This window comes from Molossus molossus, unplaced genomic scaffold, assembly GCF_014108415.1.
Source record: "Molossus molossus isolate mMolMol1 unplaced genomic scaffold, mMolMol1.p scaffold_m16_p_10, whole genome shotgun sequence".
Taxonomy (NCBI): domain Eukaryota; kingdom Metazoa; phylum Chordata; class Mammalia; order Chiroptera; family Molossidae; genus Molossus; species Molossus molossus.
The window spans coordinates 56,214,249-56,234,073 of record NW_023425345.1 but is presented as its reverse complement, the minus strand read 5'-3'; the positions used below and the strand labels follow the sequence as shown (position 1 = coordinate 56,234,073).

The window sequence follows — 19,825 nt, the reverse complement described above, 5'->3', positions numbered from 1 at the left end:
TAATGTATATGATCTCACCTTCACAAATATTTAAAATACCTCCAATGTAGGCATTAAATACCTGAAAGCTACCAATAATAAGCATAAATTATGTCACATGATGTAATGTAGCCATCTGGCATTTGTTTTACATGCTATATGGCATTTTCTATTAATATAGAGTTACAAATGTATATCAATATATCTAATATCAGTGTTTCTAAATTAGTATTTGTGCCATAATATTTTATATTTTATTTTATTTATTTATTTTTTATCCCCACTCGAGGACATTTTTTGCATTTATCTTCAGATAGAGTGGGGTGGAGAGAGAGAGGAAGAGAGAGAGAGAGAAACATTGATGTGAGAGAGACACACCGAGTGGTTGCCACCCACATGACCCCAACCAGGGCTAGGGACAAACTGCAACCAAGGTACGTGCCCTTAGCAGGAACTGAACCCAGGACTCTTAGGTCCGTGGGCTGATGCTCTAACGGTGAGTGAAACCGGCCAGGGCAATATTTTATATTTTAAAAACATTATCTTAAATTGTGAGAGAAAACAAAACAATAATAAACATTTCATAGGAAACAATTTATAATTTGGTCTTTGGACTGTTCCAGTGGTATATCTTTTTTGGTACAAATATTTTATTTAACATTTTAGACAAGGAGATTTGTAGTGGTGGCATGATATATAAAAATACAAGATTCTATCTGCTGACAAGTTGATCTCTGTCAGAACTAGTCTGCATGCATATCATAAGATGAAAATTAAACAAGAATTTTCAAAGGTTACAGTATTATAATGACAGAATTCAGAAAGTACTAACTTGAGCATTCTCATTCTAATTGCTATTCCCTTTAATGATTAGAAATTGTAACATTTAAAATTAATAAATGAAGATATTTTACTTGAGGGGTTAGTCAAATTCTTTGTAATGTGCTCCCTGAATGCTTATAAGAAGAAATATACTTTCTACCTTCTGTAACAAGTCTTAGTTGATGAGTTACATGACTCAATTGACGAATCTCTAGAATTTGTAATAGGGAGTAAAGGTTTATTCACAATTAAAACAATTTTATTTCCCTACTTACAAAATGCCATTGAAAGCACTATAGCTTCTCATATGTATGGGACTGTAAAATAGCTTCTTTGCAAATTGTGTGACATCTAATGAAAGGAAATCATAGAGAATCACAAAGTACACTTCAAAAGATACATCTACCATTATTTTAATAATGGTCATTTCACCAAATGAATTAAAATGTCAGTGAACATGACCATAGATCATCGCTTGCAGAGAAGTCTGAAATAGAAATGTTGTAATAGAAAGCCATGTCACCCTGCCATTCTGTTGAAATGCAATGTGGGAACATATTTCTCAGAACAAATGGTGAAATGAAGATAGCCTTGTTTCTAGAAAGCCATTTCTTTTGAGAGTCCAGGTTTCTTTCCTTGGTGACCTGCCATTCAGAAACTAACAATGAATAATATCTTCTGACACCAGCATTTATCACTTTGTACATGCACCCTAGAAGTGTACTCTAGACAGACATATGCTCTAAGGAAAAATCAAATACCTGTTCACTGGAAACCAGGGATACTGTGAAATGGTGCCTTGATTCACTCGGACATACACTTTATATTCCTGAAGCAAATTATCTGAAGAAGTCATCCTTGTTTGATAAAATCCAAATAAGTATGAAAAGGGTTAAACAGTTTAGAATTATTAGGAATGTTAATATTTCTAGCTTTATTTGGAATCAGTTTCTAGGTTATGAGCTGTAAACACTTATTCCTTGACAGTTTGTTTGCAGAGAGTTGTTTTTCCATGTTGCTAAGAGACATGCCACAGCACCACAGGGCATGCTGCCATCTTTTTGTTGTTTCCTCTATGAGATTGTACCTGTGCATCTGCTAAAGAGCAGATGTCCTCTCTTCTGCGGGATCCTGATGAGGTATCTTCTGGTGTGGACGTGTTTACTTTCGTTGACACGCCACATAGATCCAGTAGGATTGATACTAAGAATTTAGCAATATTTGCAATTGAATTTTTTAAAACTATAAGGTATAATGTGAATGATGCACTACTCAGGGAATTTTGACTGCTAAAATATATATATCTAGTTTAAAAGTATTTTTTGTTTTTGTTTTTCTGAGGGGAGATGGAAATTCTTTCACATTTTATTATTTTTCCTTAGATTAACTAACTTGGAAAGAATTTATTCATTTTAATTTTTAAATTACAGTTTACATTCAGTATTATTTTGTATTAGTTTCAGGTGTACAGCATAGTAGTTAGACATTTATATACTTACCAAGTATGCTCCCTGATATTTCCAGTACCCTACATAATTATTACAATATATTGACTATATTTCCCTGTGCTGTACTTTACATCCCCATGACTATTTGTAACTACCAATTTATATTTTAATCCCTTCACATGTTTCACCCATTTCCCCAACCCACCTCCCCTCTGGCAACCACCAGTCTTTTCTCTCTATCCATGAATCTGTTTATGTTTTGTTTGTTCATTTATTTCATTCTTCTGACTTCACATATAAGTGAAATCATATGATATTTGTCTTTCTCTGACGACTTATTTCACTTAACATAATACCCTCTAGGTTCATCCACGTTGTTACAAACAGTAAGATTTCCTTCTTTTTTATGGCTGAGTAATATTCCATTGCACATATGTACCATAGCTTTTTTAGCCACTCATCTATTGATGGGCACTTGAGTTGCTTTCATAGTTTGGCTATTGTAAATAACGCTTCAATGAACATACGGGTGCATATGTTCTTTCTTTTGTTTAATTCATCACTTTATTATGTTCATTAGAGTCCACAAATAAGTGAGATTATGTGGTACTTGTCTTTCTCTGACTGGCTTATTTTGCTTAGCATAATAATCTCCAGGTCCCTCCATGCTGCCTCAAAGGGTAACAGCTCCTTCTGGTTTCTTCAGACATATTCCCAGAAGTAGAATTGCTAGGTCATAAGGAAACCTCCATTTTTAATTTTTTGAACAACTTCCCCACTGCTTTCCACAGTGACTATACCAACCTGCATTCTTACCAACAGTGCACTAAGAATCCCTTTTCTCCACGTTCTCGTTAACACTTGTTTGTTGATCGCTGGTTTTTTCTTCGATGACTCTGTGATGACCGTAAGATCAATGAACTGAACTGAGATGACCATAAAATCAACGAATTGTCTTTTCAAGGCAATGCAAATATGTTTTTCTTATATCCTTTTACTGGTGATTCAATTCAATTATGGATTCTACTATGCCTTTTATTTTCTTAATACTTACATAAGTCTGAAAAATAATGTTTACATGATAATTTCAAGTTAATCTTGAGGATTTTCATGAGGCAACATAATTAGGTATGCCTATCAGGTGTTATGGCTCAATAGATGTGGGAGTATATGTTGTTTGCTTATGTATAACAGTGCTCATATTGAGGTGTACAAATATTATACATGCCTATACAGAAACTGCATACTTTTTCCAAACTGGCTAATGAACGGAAGTTTTCCTAAATGTTACAGTACTCCACAAAGTGGCACTCTAATATTGTGAGGGGTACAAAATAAGCATGGGCAGAATGCACCAGTCCTCCAGGAACATTGCAGGTTTCTGCTAAGTCATCACAAAATTGCTACTTGAGTCATTGCACAGGCAATCATTTGTGGAAGAGTTTGGTGAGGCGTACTAGGGGCCAGTAGGCTACAATATGCATGTATTTGGATTTGAACGCTTCTTTCTTTCTTTCTTTCTTTCTTTCTTTCTTTCTTTCTTTCTTTCTTTCTTTCTTTCTTTCTTTCTTTCCTTTTACTTACTTCCTTCCGTCCTTCCTTCCTTCCTTCCTTCCTTACTTCCTTCCTTCCTTCCTTCCTTCCTTCCTTCCTCCCTCCCTCCCTCCCTCCCTCCCTCCCTCCCTCCCTCCCTTCCTTCTTCCTTCCTTCCTTCCTTCCTTCTTCCCTCCCTCCCTCCCTCCCTCCCTCCCTCCCTTCCTTTCTTCCTTCCTTCCTTCCTTCTTTCCTTCCTTCCTTCCTAAATGTTCAGAAGTAGTTTGGTGTGTTTTATGAAATGAGCATCTAGATTTGTTTGGCCACACTAATTGCTATGGCCACATTGATGAATCATTTTCTCCCTTCCACCATGTTCTCAGATGCTGAAACTGTCCTGAGTTATCAGGGAACCTATATTATCAATGAGTTCAACGCCCGCTACACAGTGAATACTTTCAAAAGATCCCTGCTGCTGTTGTCCATGTTGTTGTTATTTTGTTATTTCCTTTGGGGTTGAAAGCTGGTTTGCTTCCCTTTAAGCAATATGCTGTTTCCCTGAGGAAGAGGTGATAACTGTTTGAGTTTCCCTGTGCCCTTTCTGAGGCTAATATCACTGTTGGCACATGTTTAAAACTGGCTGAAGTTCCACAGAGAGATCTCTTTCCCATGTGTCTCTGTGGCTGCCCAGTTACCTCCATGTATTCATTTAAAACAGATTGCCATTTTTCCCAGGTCATCAATGTGTGTGTGTGTGTGTGTGTGTGTGTGTGTGTATAGCAAAACAAGATAATTAAACATGAACTCTGTGAATTTAGATGTTTTCTGAGTATGAATTGAAATCTATTCTTATATCAGCTTAGCAGGATGGTGCAAGAAGGATGCCCAAGGAGCTAGTATGCAGGGGTTGGCAAAGTAGGTTTATAGTTGTGAGTTCACGAAACATGGAGATTATTCCTGTATTATTATTTATTAATTATTGTATTATAATTATAAATCTAGTTTTGCCCACCTATGTATATTTTACTCAGTAGAGAGTCTCTTTGTGACATTCTCTTCATTTGTATACTGCTTATTCAGAAGAAGAAAACTTCACTTCAAGGAATTACCCAATTAACTTCACTGTTGTGACAAATGTGGCTTTCCAGAGAGCAGAATTTCTGGGCATGTGACAAACATGGAAAGACAAGAGTCAAAAGCCTCCAAATATTGGAGTCTGATGAATCTGAGTTCCAGTTTCCATGTTGTCTTTTCTAAGTTTTACTATATGCCTGAAGTGGAACAAGTTGGTTTCTCTTTCTACGCTCCAATTTCCTTATTCACAACAAGAGAAATCATAAGTATAATGCAGATTATTATGCCTTAAATGTGATACCACATATGAAAGTACTTGGGAAAAGTAGGCAGTTGAAACATTACACTATTTGGTTGTAGTGGAGTTGGTGATGGCAGATGTGGTAATGGAAGAAGGGCGAGGGAAGGAAAAGGAGAGAGTGGAAGACACTTCCTTTGGAGGTCAGAGGCAAGAAGCAGTGTCACAGGCACAAATAGGCCCTGCAAATGCAAGACACAGCGACTGCAGCAGTGTCCTTAAATAAGTGCATTAGGTGTCTGTTCCTTTCCCCATACCCAGATAACGTCTCATTGACAGTCAAAAGCTGAGTTATCAGCACTCGGAAATATATCAATATTGAGTATTTCAGTGGCACAGACTAGAATCTGCAGTGACACCCACTCTGTAGGAGCTCCAGATGCTGTCGTTTCCGCTAGGGTGGTTGTGCAACCTTCATTGTGAGGAGTCCAGAGAGACTCTTATTATTCCACTGCCCTCCTGATGCACAGCAGCTTACGATTTGCCCTCTCAATGAAACTTGAAGTACCTCATTGCTGCTGTATAGAGACAGGCTGGGGACAGATTTAAGTTGAGCTTAGAGAAGTATCTTATATGTGTGCACTCGTCTGAGAACAACTGTACAGCTGTTGCTGTGACCGTGACTATAGATGTTATCATCTGCAGTCCCTCCTGTCTCATTTTTCAGTGTCGTGATACTGAAATCCCTCTTCTGTACTTGAGCTCGGACAGCATACTATCTAGCTAATGTCAGCACATTAAAAAAGCACCCTTTTCCCCCCTACCCTGTCTTCTCTTCCCTCCCGGAGCTCCCAGCCATGCAGGTAGGAATCCCCTGACTTTCTAACCTAGTTGCATAAACATGGAAGACACATTTTAAATATGTGGCTACAATGAAGAAATAAAGGACATTAGGGGAACCTGGTGGGCTGCTTTTGTTTTCCATTACCCCTTGCCACGAATTGCCGAGCATCCAGGTGAAGGTGGAACTGGAGAAGGTTTCAAATGCTCCAAGAGAGAAGAATATTCATGCCGCAGACCTAAGGGACATTTAACAAATTTAGCCAGTTTGGGTACTGTCCTAAGAAACAAGTCTTGAAAGCTGATAATATCAGCAGTTGCCATAATGTCTTAGTCTTGAACCTCTGCTGCTCAGAACGTGGTCTGTGACCAGGAGCACTGATGTCGTTTGGAAGCTCATTAGCAGTGTGGCATCTCAGGACCCACGGCAGATCTGCGGAATCACGGTGTGGTGGCCATTTAGTGACATCGCAGGGGACTTATGTGCTCAGTACAGTTTGAGAAGCACTCTGTTGACCCCTTAGAGTGTTAGACATTCTAGGACGGTGACAGGGCTTGGGCTCTAGCGACACACCTGTGGGTCAAATCCGAGCCCCCGACACAGTCCTCGGGAGCTGTGTACCGGGGAATGAGTCCTTTGAGCTCTGAAAGCTTCGTTTCCACAAATGCGAATTAGAAATAGGAGCCCTTCCCCCCTCACTGGGCCGTGGTGAACACTGATGTGAGACAATACAGTTATAGAACCTTCAATAAAATGCCAGTTAGCATTATTATAGATGTAATAATTATCAACATTATTTTCATTATAGGAGAAGGTATAGTATAGATAACTTTGGAGGTCAATGTAAGGAAGTGAAGGTGAATTCAATAGGATGCCATTATGTTCCTCTTAACAATATTCACAGTAGACTACCCTTTGCTTTGGGGAGGGGAGCTATATTTCTCTACCACTCTGTGTCCCAATATATGGATGTACATATTTTTAAATACAAGCAAATAGATAACATTTTCACCTATTTCCCTAAAATAATTCAATAAAAGTCCCTCCTGCTTTGAACGCTTATATATCTCCCTTAGCTCCTCTGTCTTGATTTTATTAACTATTGTACACTCCTCGTGCAACTCTAATCTCTGCCATGTTTTCCCACTTCCTACTCACTTAATATTTAATGTATGCTACTTATCTTTTATAAGTCTGTTTTCTTTCCTTGGACTAGATTATATGGTGTCTTGGACTGCCTTGCCTAGACTAGCCACTCAGTAAATTTTAACAGATGGTGTTCATACGTTCAAATTCCATAGATTTTAGGGACTGAATAGCATTGATTAATATTGCTGGAAATAGTATAAAAATAGAGCCATATAGGTTGAATAAAATTCAGCAAAATGGGGAGGTATGCACAATTCAATGAACTTGAGAAAATTCATTTTGTTTGGGGGTGTTCTTAGTTTCCAGTTGAATCTAGGCAATTGAGAAATAAAGTTCACATGATATAATTCAACTACAGGTATACACTTGATGGTCACTATTTTCTATGTTTCTGTATTCAGGGAATAATGCCATAACTAATGAGCCATTAAACTTATCTGTATACATTTGAGAAATAGTATAATATAGTGGTTGATGGAACCACAGTAAATTCAGTTCTGTTTTGCCCTTACAAATTATATAACTTCGGCCAAGAGTGTTAACCTCTTTGTGCTTCAGTTTCCTTGTGTATAAAATGAGGGTGTTAATGAAAACTTTGTGCAGTTGTTGGGAGGACTGAGTTAATGTAAGTCAAATTCTTAGTTCAGTGCCTGTCAGAGTAGGTGGCATGTGCATGGTATAAAACTATATGTGATCCGGGCGTGGGCTTGGCTCTCATGGAGTGTACAGGGCAGTGGGCAAGCAGCCTCCTCAGTGGAGTTAACTGGCTCTAATATAGGGAGTAAGATGCTGTGGAAGAATGCAGAGTAGCAACCTAATCCAGACTTAATGTTAGGATGGTCAGAGGTGGGGGTGGGGGTAATGTTTTAATCTTTTTGGTGTTTGATTTTTTTTTTCTCCAGAGGAAATGAGGTCAAACTTGAGACCTGACCAATGAATAGGTATTATTCTGAAGCAATATGTGGTAGGCCTTTCTACCTGTGGGTGGTAGATGTGTTCTGTCTACTACCAAGAAGGATTCAAATTAGGATGAAATGTTAAGAGTCTCTGGAAGGGACCCGTCTGTATGTGAGATAAAGTTGGAGCTAGTTGTACTGAAAATAAATGGAGACAGAAGATTGAAATCCACAGAGAGTGAGCGTGTTTCAGACACTGTGTATTTTGAAGCTTGTTGGTTGTTTGTCTAAGTCAATAATCCTGTTTTTTACAACACCTTAGTGTTTAAATATGAATCTGGATTTTCTAGAAATAGGCACAATTGCTGAATTTATATGAGTAGTGAAAAAATTAATTCATCTATGCTTTAACATTTAAATATACCATGTAAGCATTTTGACTTTAGTGATCTATTACATACAGTCTCATATTAATTTTTGCCAGCTGAACCATGGAATTACAGAAAGGTAGTAAGAGTTAGAAGTTAATGTTGATAGACGAATTTGTTTAAGAAAATTTAATATAAAATGCATTCGTTGCCCTGGCCGGTTAGGCTCAGCGGTTAGAGCGTCGGCCTGCGGTCCGGAGAGACCCGGGTTCGGTTCCCGCTAAGGGCGCGTACCTCGGTTGCAGTTTGTTCCCGGCCCTGGTCGGTTGTGCGGGTGGCAGCCACTTGATGTGTCCCTTCACATCGATGTTTCTCTCTCTCTCTCTGTTCCTCTCTCTCCCTCCCACTCTACCTGAACAAAAAAGAAAAGAAAAAAAAAAAATAATAATAATAAAATGCATTCGTCTATACTATTGTTGTTAATATAAGTCTCACAAATCTGTTATTTAAAGCACACTTTGAACAATCTGACACAAATATTCAACTAATGATTTAACTTATTTTCCTATCTCTTCTTTATTTCCTTTTTTCTATTTCCTCTTCTGAAAAATGGATGAGACTAGTATAGTGTACTGATTGGCTTGATTAAATATTGTTTATCATAAATTTTCATGTCTTATCATAACTTTTACATTTAAAAGTAAAGCATTGTACTTTTATATTTATACATATTTAATTAAATTTAATGGGCTTCAATTCTGAATATTATGAAAACAATATTCTTTATAAAATATTTCCTTTGGGTATTTCATCAAAAACAGCTTTGCATATACTTATCAATATTTAGTATATTAATAGGACCACATAATGCCTCTTTTGCCTAAATATCTGATTTAATCATTTATCATTCCATCTCTCTGAAAAAAATACGGGTGTGAAAGAGGGGGGCATTTGTGGTAGATGAAACTTCAAGTGAATGGCTGAATCAGAATTTTATAGATCTCAAATGTAACATTTATAGTGAGCTCTTTCACTTCATACTTAGCTCTTTTTTATTTATACCATATTATAAGATCTTTTTTATTTAGTTTTTCATGCTTAAAAATAAGGCTTATGATCAAACATTAATCGGTGCTGGAACAGTCATTTGGAAATCCTATAATGAGATTTCTGAGTGGAAGCCCATGCATTGTGAAGTACCTGTGTGACAAAGGCCTTATTTTCCTGGGGCCCTGACATGCAGCTCGGTTTTTACTAGAACTGAAGGTTTGTTCAGATCACTGCAGGAGGTTGTAGGTGTGCTAGTTCGGAGCACAGGCTTTGAATTCCGCTAAAGTCCAGGCCATTGACCTGGAACAAGTTATGTAGTTTTTCTGTGCCTCAGTTTTTAGGGAACATCATGAGCAAAATAAGCTGTCGACCAAAAGAGATCCAGAGTCATGGAAATAGGGAGCAGACTAACAAACCTCAGAGGGATTGGTGGGCAGGGGGCGGAAGATGAACCAAATAATTTGTATGCATATGTGCACAACCAGTGAGCACAGACAGTAGGTTGAAAGCAGGAGGGGAGTGGGAGCGGGGAGGAGGGAGTCAATGGGGGAAAAAAGATGTACATCTGTAATATTTTCAACAATAAAAAAAAAAGAAAAATGAGAATAAAATATTAACATGCCTTGTAGGATTGTTATAAGGATTTTGTCAATATATGTATATATATTTATATGTCTTAGTAGATTATCTGACCCATATAAGTATATATTTGAATTATTTTTATACAAACAAAAGTACATTATATTAACACAAAAGCTAAATCATGATTCATAAGCATATTTAATCAAATAATAATAAACTGTGCTCCCTATAGATTTAAGCAATTTCTCAATATTCATTCTATAACATATTTTTGTAAGGCTATGTGAGATAACACTTTACTGCTATGAGCTACACCAGTAACTGGAAAAAATATACAGAATTGCTTAGGGGGAGGGATATGTTCTATTCATCTTTAGAAATCTGTGACTGGGAAAGGTCATTTGGGTAAGATTAATTTTAGGTGGTAAAGTAAAGCAAAGCAACCACATCACAGAAGTTGGTGATGCCACAGGGCACGTCTGTGTTCGGTCCACAGGAGAAATACTGCTATGTAGTTAGAAGTACTCAGAGGTGTGATATGAACAATCATATCTCATCAGCTTTATTTCTGTTCTTGATCTCCAGATTCCTCCAAAGGACCTCAACCATCTTCAGGTGTCAATGGTAACATGCAGCCCCCTGGCACTGCTGGGCAGCCCCCTGCCTCCGCCATCCCTTCTCCCAGTGCCAAGCCCTGGCGCAGCAAGTCCATGAATGTCAAGCACAGTGCCACCTCCACCATGCTGACAGTGAAGCAGCCAAGCCCAGCCACCTCTCCCACGCCTCCTGCAGACCGACTGAAGCCCCCTGTCTCGGAAGGGGTCAAAGCAGCTCCCTCGGGACAGAAATCTATGCTTGAAAAATTCAAGCTGGTCAATGCCCGGACTGCTTTACGCCCCCCACAGTCCCCCAGTTCAGGACCCAGCGACGGTGGGAAGGATGACGATGTCTTTTCTGAATCTGGCGAGATGGAGGGTTTTAACAGTAGTCTGAATAGTGGTGGCTCAACAAACAGCAGCCCCAAAGCGTCACCGAAATTAGCCCCTCCAAAAGCTGGAAGCAAAAATCTCAGCAATAAAAAGTCTCTTCTACAGCCAAAGGAAAAAGAGGAAAAGAACAGGGACAAAAATAAAGTTTGCACTGAGAAACCAGTCAAGGATGAGAAGGATCCGGTGGCGGAGCCGGCTCCAAAAAAGACTTCTAAGATTGCAAGCTTGATCCCTAAGGGCAGCAGGACGACGGCCGCCAAGAAGGAGAGCTTGATTCCGTCCTCCAGTGGGATTCCAAAACCAGGCTCAAAGGTGCCAACAGCAAAACAAACCATTTCACCCGGAAGCACAGCCAGCAAAGAGTCTGAAAAATTCAGGACTACCAAGGGAAGCCCTTCCCAGTCCTTACCCAAGCCCATAACCACTGAGAAAGCAAGCACATCCAGCTGCCCTGCTCCCCCGGAAGGAAGGGAGGCCGGCCAGGCTGCTGCCCCTGGTCCCTGTGTGGGGTCAGTGGCACAGGGCAGTGGGCAGACCACGGGGAACGGTGCTGTCCAACTCCCTCAGCAGCAGCAGCACAGCCACCCAAACACCGCCACGGTGGCCCCGTTCATTTACAGGTAAGCTGGCCTCTGTTCTCCCACGCTTGTAAACATGTGCAGGTCTGTGCACTCAGAATGTAATAGCGAAGGTTACTGGAGTCGTGTTTTACGTAGTCATTTTGGAACCATGTCTCCTTCTGAAGACAGCGACCCAGAATTTTAACTTTTCAAGAAAAAAACCTTCAATCTGCTCTAGTCCTCCCCTCCCCTCTCCTCTCCTTCGAAAGTCAACCTATTTGTTGTCGGAAGCAAACTAGGAGCCAGATGCCATGACTTTCTCCTCTATCTATTACTGCTACTATTGTGACTATTATTTTTATTATTAGACTTTTAAAGTAGCCCTCAGTTTTGTAGAGTTTACAGATATTTGTGGCTTCACCGGTGAGAGGGAGGATACCATAAAGGGGCAGGCTCTGCAATCAGACACATGTCAGTTTCATGCCCAGCTCTGCCACCTACCAGCTGTATGACTTTGTGCCATCACCTAAATCTCTGTCTTTTTCTTCAGCTGCTAAATAGGGACAATAGTATCTACCTCCTAGGGTTTGGAAGAGCAGGGAGAGTATACAGGAAAGGTTTACTCAATTTCCTGGCACACTGTAAATGTGCAGTATATATTCTTCATAAGGCATTGTTTTCCCAAGGTAGAATTTATATTAATTTCCCACAGCCAGGCATATGTTTCTATGCAAAAAAATAATGTCCTCTGTAATTATTATATTTATACTTTATTTTAAAATTTGTTTCTGCGTTCTATTTGTTTATTTTGTATGTATTAAATTTACATCATATGTGATCTTTTAAAATATGTCTTCTACTATAGCACTATTATAAAAATAGCACAGTTTGCCTACTGCTCTGAGGTTTGTTACCATCGGTTAGAAATAATGTCAGTCACTGCCGTGTCTCGTGTTTATTCACTGTCCGTTCAGAGAGGAGACAGCCCGGGGGAATAAAGTCCGGGGTTCAGCAACAGGAAAGACATTTTTCTGGACAGGAAGTGGGATCTGCCACAGTTAAAAAAGAGTCAAAATTATATAGTTTAAAATGTATATGGGTCTTCAAGTAGAGAAAATAATTATAATGATTTATTTTCCCTTAAAGATAAAATATGTCATTTGGCTTATATAACCCCGGGTATTCTTTCGACTCTGACTGCTCCAACCCCATTAAAAATCTTTCCTGCAAAATTCCTGACAGACATCCTGGAATAGCTAATCATTTGATAAATAATAATAATTTACTGTTTTATAATGGTTTTCTCATTTGTTGAGTGCTTACCTGATGTAAGTCTCTGCTGCAAGATCTGTGTGCATTTTATGTGCATTTTCTTATTTAAACCTTATCAGAAACACATGAAAAAGGAATGTTGTCCCCACTTTACAGAGATGAAGAAGCAGATATTTCAAGTCAGATTAGTGGTAATCTCTTAAAGTTGTAGGACTAGTAGGAGTTTGCCTTTGAACCCAAATCTGCCTTAGTCTACAGCATGCCTTCCTTTGCTTATCAGTTCCTTCTACATTATAACAACATGAGATATTGTTACTGGGAAAATTCTATCTGGGAAAATGTCAATGGTAGATTTGTAAAATTCTCAGTCATCACTCATTTATAATGGAGAATGCATAGTTTCTTTTAAGTAGTATTTATGTTTATTGTTGAAAGCAGTACAGATGTTCCCCCCACCTATGTTTGCCCCCCTCCATCTTCCAACTAGGCATATGTTTTTAAAAATAAATAATCTTGCCCTGGCTGGGTTCCATTCCAATCAAGGGCATGTACCTCAGTTGTGGTTTGTCCCCGGCCCTGGTCGGGTCTTGCGGGAAGCAACAGGTGGATGTGTGCCTCTCACGTCGATGTTTCTCTCTCTCTTCCTCCCTCCCGCTCTATCTGAAGATAAATAGAAAAATAGTCTCGCGTGAGGATTTTTTAAAAAATTACCTTTATATAATGGAAAGATTGATGGCTGATGGTGATTTTTTCCCCTTTACTCAGTGAACTTCTAGGTCATTCTAGGTTATTAATTATTCTTTCTGGGACTCTAAAATAAGCTTCATAATACATTCTTGCAAATTGAATGTTCAGAGTCCTAAAAATATAATGTTGGATTCTGGAAGTTAATGGATATCTTACTAGTTCTACTTCCTATACAATGCAAGGATGCATTAAGTTCCTGCAACTCATTTATCACTAAAATGTGGTAAAAAGTTGTTTTGAACTTGGTATATCTTTATCCATTTAATCAGTAGATATAACTAAGATCAAAGATGAAAATTTTAATCCAGTGTAAGTAGCTTCCCATGATTAAACCTATCTGAATGGAATAGGCTGCCTTTTTTAAGTGTTAAGGTGATTATTGGAGGTATTTAAGACGTGGTAGAATGACCAATGACCATGGTTTATGTAAATAAAAACTACCAAATAGTTGTTCATATATGTACTCATCAGTCATTTTGTAAACACTTGGTCATAAGAGATGGAAAGACTTTTTTATGTCTACTCTCTGGGAGGTTAGTCTATTATGGATAATGAAAGAATAGAATAAAGAATTTGAAAAGTATTGCCGACATGGAAGTATATAGAAATAATATAGAATAAAAGAATTTTCCCCAAGTTGTACATGAGGTTGGAGTCAACAAACGCATCGCAGAGGAGATAAGATAAAAGATGGTACTTAAGGGATGAGTCCAAATTTGACCTGTGGAAAGGAGAATATTGTGACATCATCCAAAGTTGACATTTTACAATTTGAGCATGGTGGAAAAAATAATGGGCGATTATGAAGTGCTAGTCAAAGGCTAGTAATTAAAATTGCTATAGAGATTAGAGGTTCGTATGCAAGATTACTTGAATGGGAGACAGAAAAAAAAAAGGAAATAATCCATATTTTGTTTTCCTTTGATTACTACCTCCCCATGTATATTTTTATAGTCCTAATGGCTCTTCCTCCCAAACATGCCTTCAATCAGCATTTCTTTGCCTTTTCACACCCCCTTTCCCGGTCCAAAATCATCACTACCAATTCTCACCTAGTTTCCAGTGACTCTTCCAGCTTCCACTTTTAGCCGTTTCCAATATCACTTTCATAGAGCAGAGACTCTGAACTTCTGAAAGTATTCATTGTATATGTCATTTTCACAGAGACTGTCTATTGGACTTCCGTTACTCTTAAAATATGAAACTCAAATGCCTCATGAAGACCTACAAAGCTCTGCATAATCTGGCCCTCCCTCTAACCCCGCCTCATTCTGCTTCTCAGCAAGCTGATTTGCCCTGCTCGGGACCTTTGTCGCAGATGTCTTTTTTGCCATAGGGACTCTGTCCTAGATCACAGCAGGGTCTTTCTTCTCATCAGACCTCTGCTTACATCTACCTCTTCACAGAAGCTGTCTCCAACTGTCTAGTCCAATGGAACATCCACCATCTCTTGCCAAAGTTATACCCCATTATCTCTTATATCTTATTCATAGAGTTTATCCCTATCCACTATTTTTCCTTACTTATTAACAAGTACAATTCCACCCACCTCTGACTGCACTATAAACTCATTGAGGTCCAGAGTTTCTTCTTTTTTATTTAGTAGCATAATTGTCCAGAACAGAGCCTACCCACAGTAGGTGCCGAATCAAAACTGTCAAGTGAAACACAATCATCCTGGCGCAGACTCACCTGCCACAGAGAAATAGAAGAACTGCCGCAGTGTACAGTGGCATGGGAAAAATTCTGAAGGCTCTTCCTTTCTATAAATGGGAGGGTTTCATTGAAATCTAAACAGCTTTAATTATTTAAAGAATGAAATCATACTTTCTCTTTAGGACATTCATTCACTTATATGTATTTTTTTTCTTCTTTCAGCACTACCTGTAAACAATCTGTTATGTAGAAGGCATCAGGGATAGAGTAAAACATCATACCTTTCATACATCGGTTCTTTTCATTGTCTACGATGTAGTAGGCAAGATGCCGACCCGATGATGAGCAGAGCAGTTTAAAGCTCCCCAGCAGTGAATCAGATTCGATACACTGAGACTTCAAAAAAGTGGAAAATTATTTTTAGCTTTTGGAACTTGGAAAGTGGCACTTGAGCTGGATCCTGGAAGAAAAGTGGGCTTTGGGCACATGGAAATGAAGGGGGTAGGAAAAGAAATGTGAAGCTGAAGGAACCATTTAAGCAGGGTAAACACAAGATAGGTAGAGTGGTTGGCGAGTAGATCATTATTCCTGGAGAATGTAGATTGGTTGGAGCATAGTTGTAGTAGAGATGCTTGAGTATCAGGCAGCTGGACTCTGTGTCTTTGTGTGTATGTGCACAAACGTGTACATGAGCATGTGTATATAAAACATGATGAGATTGCTATGTCGTTAATGTGTAAGGTGGATTGTTAGTGAGCAGGCTCAGGTAGGATAAAGCACATTGAATGGCTAGATGAACGAGAAAGTGACTAACTTCTGGAGGCAAGTTTCTTTCTTAATACTTGAATTAAAGGGCCTAATTATAGGAAGTAAAGAAAGAGGAAGGAGAAGAGCATAGTTACATTTTTAAAACCTTCTTTTGACTGTTCCTCTTATTTCTTGGTGTGTACCCTTTATGTTGTATTTTTCTTTTTTTTATCCTTACCCGAGGACATTTTTGCATTTATCTTCAGATAGAGCGGGAGGGAGAGAGGGAGAAAGAGAGACAGAGAAACATCGATGTGAGAGAGACACATCAACTGGTTGCCACCCATAGGACCCCAACCGGGGCCTGGGACAAACTGCAACCGAGGTACGTGCCCTTAGCCGGAACCGAACCTGGGACACTCTAGTCTGCGGGCCAACGCTCCAACTGCTGAGCCAAATTGGCCAGAGCTATGTTGTATTTTTCAACCTCATTTCTGTTGCTTGAAGTTCAAAAATTATCTTAGCTTCTTCAAACCTTCCACAAAATGCCTACCTCTTTTCATGACTCATTTTTCTTCCATTGCTTTTCATTAATTACTCTAGAGCTATGTTATTCATGCTTGCAAAGATAATGTGAAGTAATAAGTAATCAATTAATTAAGGAGAAAAGAGGGACCTATACATTTTCTTAAACCTCAGTTTTTTAAACAGCTACTAACAAAATTTCAAAATAGCTGTTAGCAAGTTTCAGAACTCAACTATTTTTTGCTCTACATTCTTTTTTCTTTACTTTCTGACCATTTGTAGTAAATGCCAAGAAAATGCATTGGACATAAAACAAACTCCTAAAGTCAAAGGGAGCAGAATCAGGGGTGTGGGCAGAATGCAAAAGAAAAAAGAAACTCCATCCTTAGACAAGGCAAGGCAATGCTATGCAGAGAAGAAAATCAACATGCTTTTTAAACCTATTAATTAAACATACCAGGAGACCCTTTATACACATTTGATTTGTAAATTTGGGTCAAGAAAGTCTGAATTTATAGGATTTTAACTTACCTAACAGCTTCATGGGTTCGCAGAAGAGGTTTTTGTTGTAACAAGTGTTTGTGAGATTTCAGATTTGCCTGAAAGTGACAATGGGAAATTGATAATTACTCCGTCTTCTAAAAGACAATGATTACTAAATATTAGACTTGAAAATGCTTACTCATATGGTTTTAAGTTTGCCTTATTTCTTGAACCAATGCATTGAGTAGGAGGATCTGTGAGTTTACAAAGATTGATATGTAGCCTACAACCATCTTGCAGATCAAGCTTTTGTAAACCCTGCAGCTACTGTTGCAGATTATGCTGCAATTGTGCTTTTAGGTGAACTGGGCATCACTTGATCTTTGGCACAGAAAACTTAGTGAATGCATGCCTTACGAGCTCTCATTTGCTGGGTTTGATGTGTATCGGTGCACCGGGTAGCAGTTTGAACTCCCTCACACAGCAATATTCTTTAAGGTGGAATAAGAGACACATCAGGAAGAGGGCCTATTGTGTAGAACTGCTGTGAGCCGGCACTCTCTCAGCAGAGAAACTTTATTAAAAGACCCTTTCTGTACTTGGCTTACAAGGGTCGCTGCCAGATCGCCTAATCAAACCGTGCCATTTCTTTCTACATTCCTTTTTTTTTTTTCTTGGGAAAAAATGTTGAACTTAACAGGAAATTTGCAAGAACAGTGCAGAAAATTCCCATATACACTTAACCCCCTGCACCCAGTTGTCATGCCTTCCTAATATCCCTCAGTCTGGACTGGTTCTTCAGTAATTTCTTGACTTCCTTGACATTGATATGTCGAAGGCAGGCATTTGGTAGAATGTTTCTTAATTAGAGGTTGTCTGATATTTCGTCATGATTAGACCCCTTGTCTGGAATGTCACGGAAATAATGCATCCAATTAGGTGTCAGACACTATTGATATTTTCCATTTTGGTGTGTCAAATTGATCACTTGATTCAGATAATGCCTGCCATGGTTTTCCACTCCAGGGTTACTTTGCCCCATTTTTCTCTACTAAGTATTTTTGTGGGAAGTATTTTGAGACTGCATGTACAAATTATATTATTCAATCTACATTTACCCTTAACATTTTAGCATCCGTTGCGGTTTCTTTCCTGAATGAATAAATTTACTCCATTAAATGTCAAGTGATTTCTAATTTGATCATTCCTTCTATATGTATGCCCTGGCACATTTTACTTTAAGAAAGAGAGTTCTCCTTTCTTCTCTCTCTTTCTCTTTAAATGGTGTAGACTCGTGGATTACTATTGTGGACCAAAAGGGTGGGCCAAAAGTAGGTTTCCAGTCATTCGTGTGGAAAACAATACAAAAATTAATAAATAATAATAGAAGAATAGACTTTGTGTTTCATAGGCTCACAACTATAAACCTCCTTTTGCCCTCCCTGTATTTGGTGGAATGTAATCCACTGATATCACTCTTTGTTTTGATGCTTAACTTTTCCCGGATTCAGCTACTGGAAGCCCCTTCAAGCTGACTTCTTTCCCGTTATGCTTTGAGAACCTCCTTTCGTTTTGGCTGGAGGTGCTGCAGGCAGATGTTATACTCTCACTGTGTGTCTTCAGCTTTTATCTAAGGTGCCCCAATTTCACTCTGGAGAGTGACAGTCAGAAAACAAGATCACACTGCTCCTCACTTTTTCTGAAAGGCAAAACATATGGAGGTACACACAAACACGCACATGCACAAACACGTACACACATGCACACATAGGGATACTTCTTTATACTATAATTCATCTCAATATCTATTATTACATATAAGTGTTATTACATCTGGCCTGGGCCCTGGCTGTAATCTGTCTGCCTTGCCACCAAGCAGGAGAGGAGAAAACGCATCTGTTGCTGGTTTTAGCAAGATGTTTGCTTTTCATTCCTCTTTGTAAAGCAGACACTACAAGACCATTAGTTAATATTGTTGACTCAAACCTGTTCTACTTGTTTTTTGTTAATTCTTACCTGGGGGTGTTTTTCTATTGATTTTTAGAGAGAGTGGAAGGGAGGGAGGGAGGGGAAAGAGAGAGAGAGAAACATCACATCAGTGTGAGAGAGACACATCGCTTGGTTGCCTCCCGCACGTCCTTGACCAGAGCCTGGGAACCTAGGTACGTGCTCTTGATCAGGAATTGAACCTATGAACCTTTGGTCCACAGGCCAGCATTCTAATCACTTAGCCACACCGGCCAGGGCTCAAACCAGTTCTATTTGTATCAACTTTTATGACTATAATAATATCAAGATGATTCCACAGGGAGATATTTTTTATATAAATCAAAAGGTAAACCCCTATATATGAACTTTGAGGATTGATAGTATCTAGGATTTATTGCTGAGTTCCTTTAAATGGCACATATAATAGTTTCTTTTTCTTACAAGTAAAGCTTAAGGTAGTAAAGAGTAAATTTAGGGATACACTAGTGAGTATTGTCACATTCAAATATTGTCTGTTATTAACTTTGTGACTGAGCTATCTCTCAGCTAAGGGGACCTCAGGTTCCAGAGACATTTGGATGGAGTTAAACTGTAGGGTGGTAGTTAATAGAACAGTATTTATAGGTTTAAGTATAGGTTAGGTATCTACCAGCTTCTTATGTAGGGCAAAATATTAAACTTCTAGAAGCCTTAATTTATCCATAACACATACATTTTAGGTGTCTTAATTCACTCAGGCTTCTATAACAAAATACTATAGCCTGATTGACTTAAACAACAGACATTTGTTTCTTACTTCCCGGAGGCTGGGGAAGTCAGGATGAAGTGCTGGCCGACTGGGCAGCTGGTGACGGCCTTGCTTCCTGGCTCCCAGGAC

General features: G+C 38.8%; 1 protein-coding gene across 3 annotated transcripts in view; it reads left to right on the top strand.

The window, feature by feature from the left end:
* The window catches only part of NAV3 (neuron navigator 3), a 332,922-nt gene that overhangs the window by 141,962 nt on the left and 171,135 nt on the right, over positions 1-19,825 (top strand). For all 3 annotated transcript variants that reach the window (XM_036251933.1, XM_036251934.1, XM_036251932.1), the window contains exon 8: positions 10,566-11,589. In XM_036251933.1, coding sequence (XP_036107826.1) covers positions 10,566-11,589 — 1,024 coding nt within the window. The remainder of the gene's footprint in view (positions 1-10,565; positions 11,590-19,825) is intronic.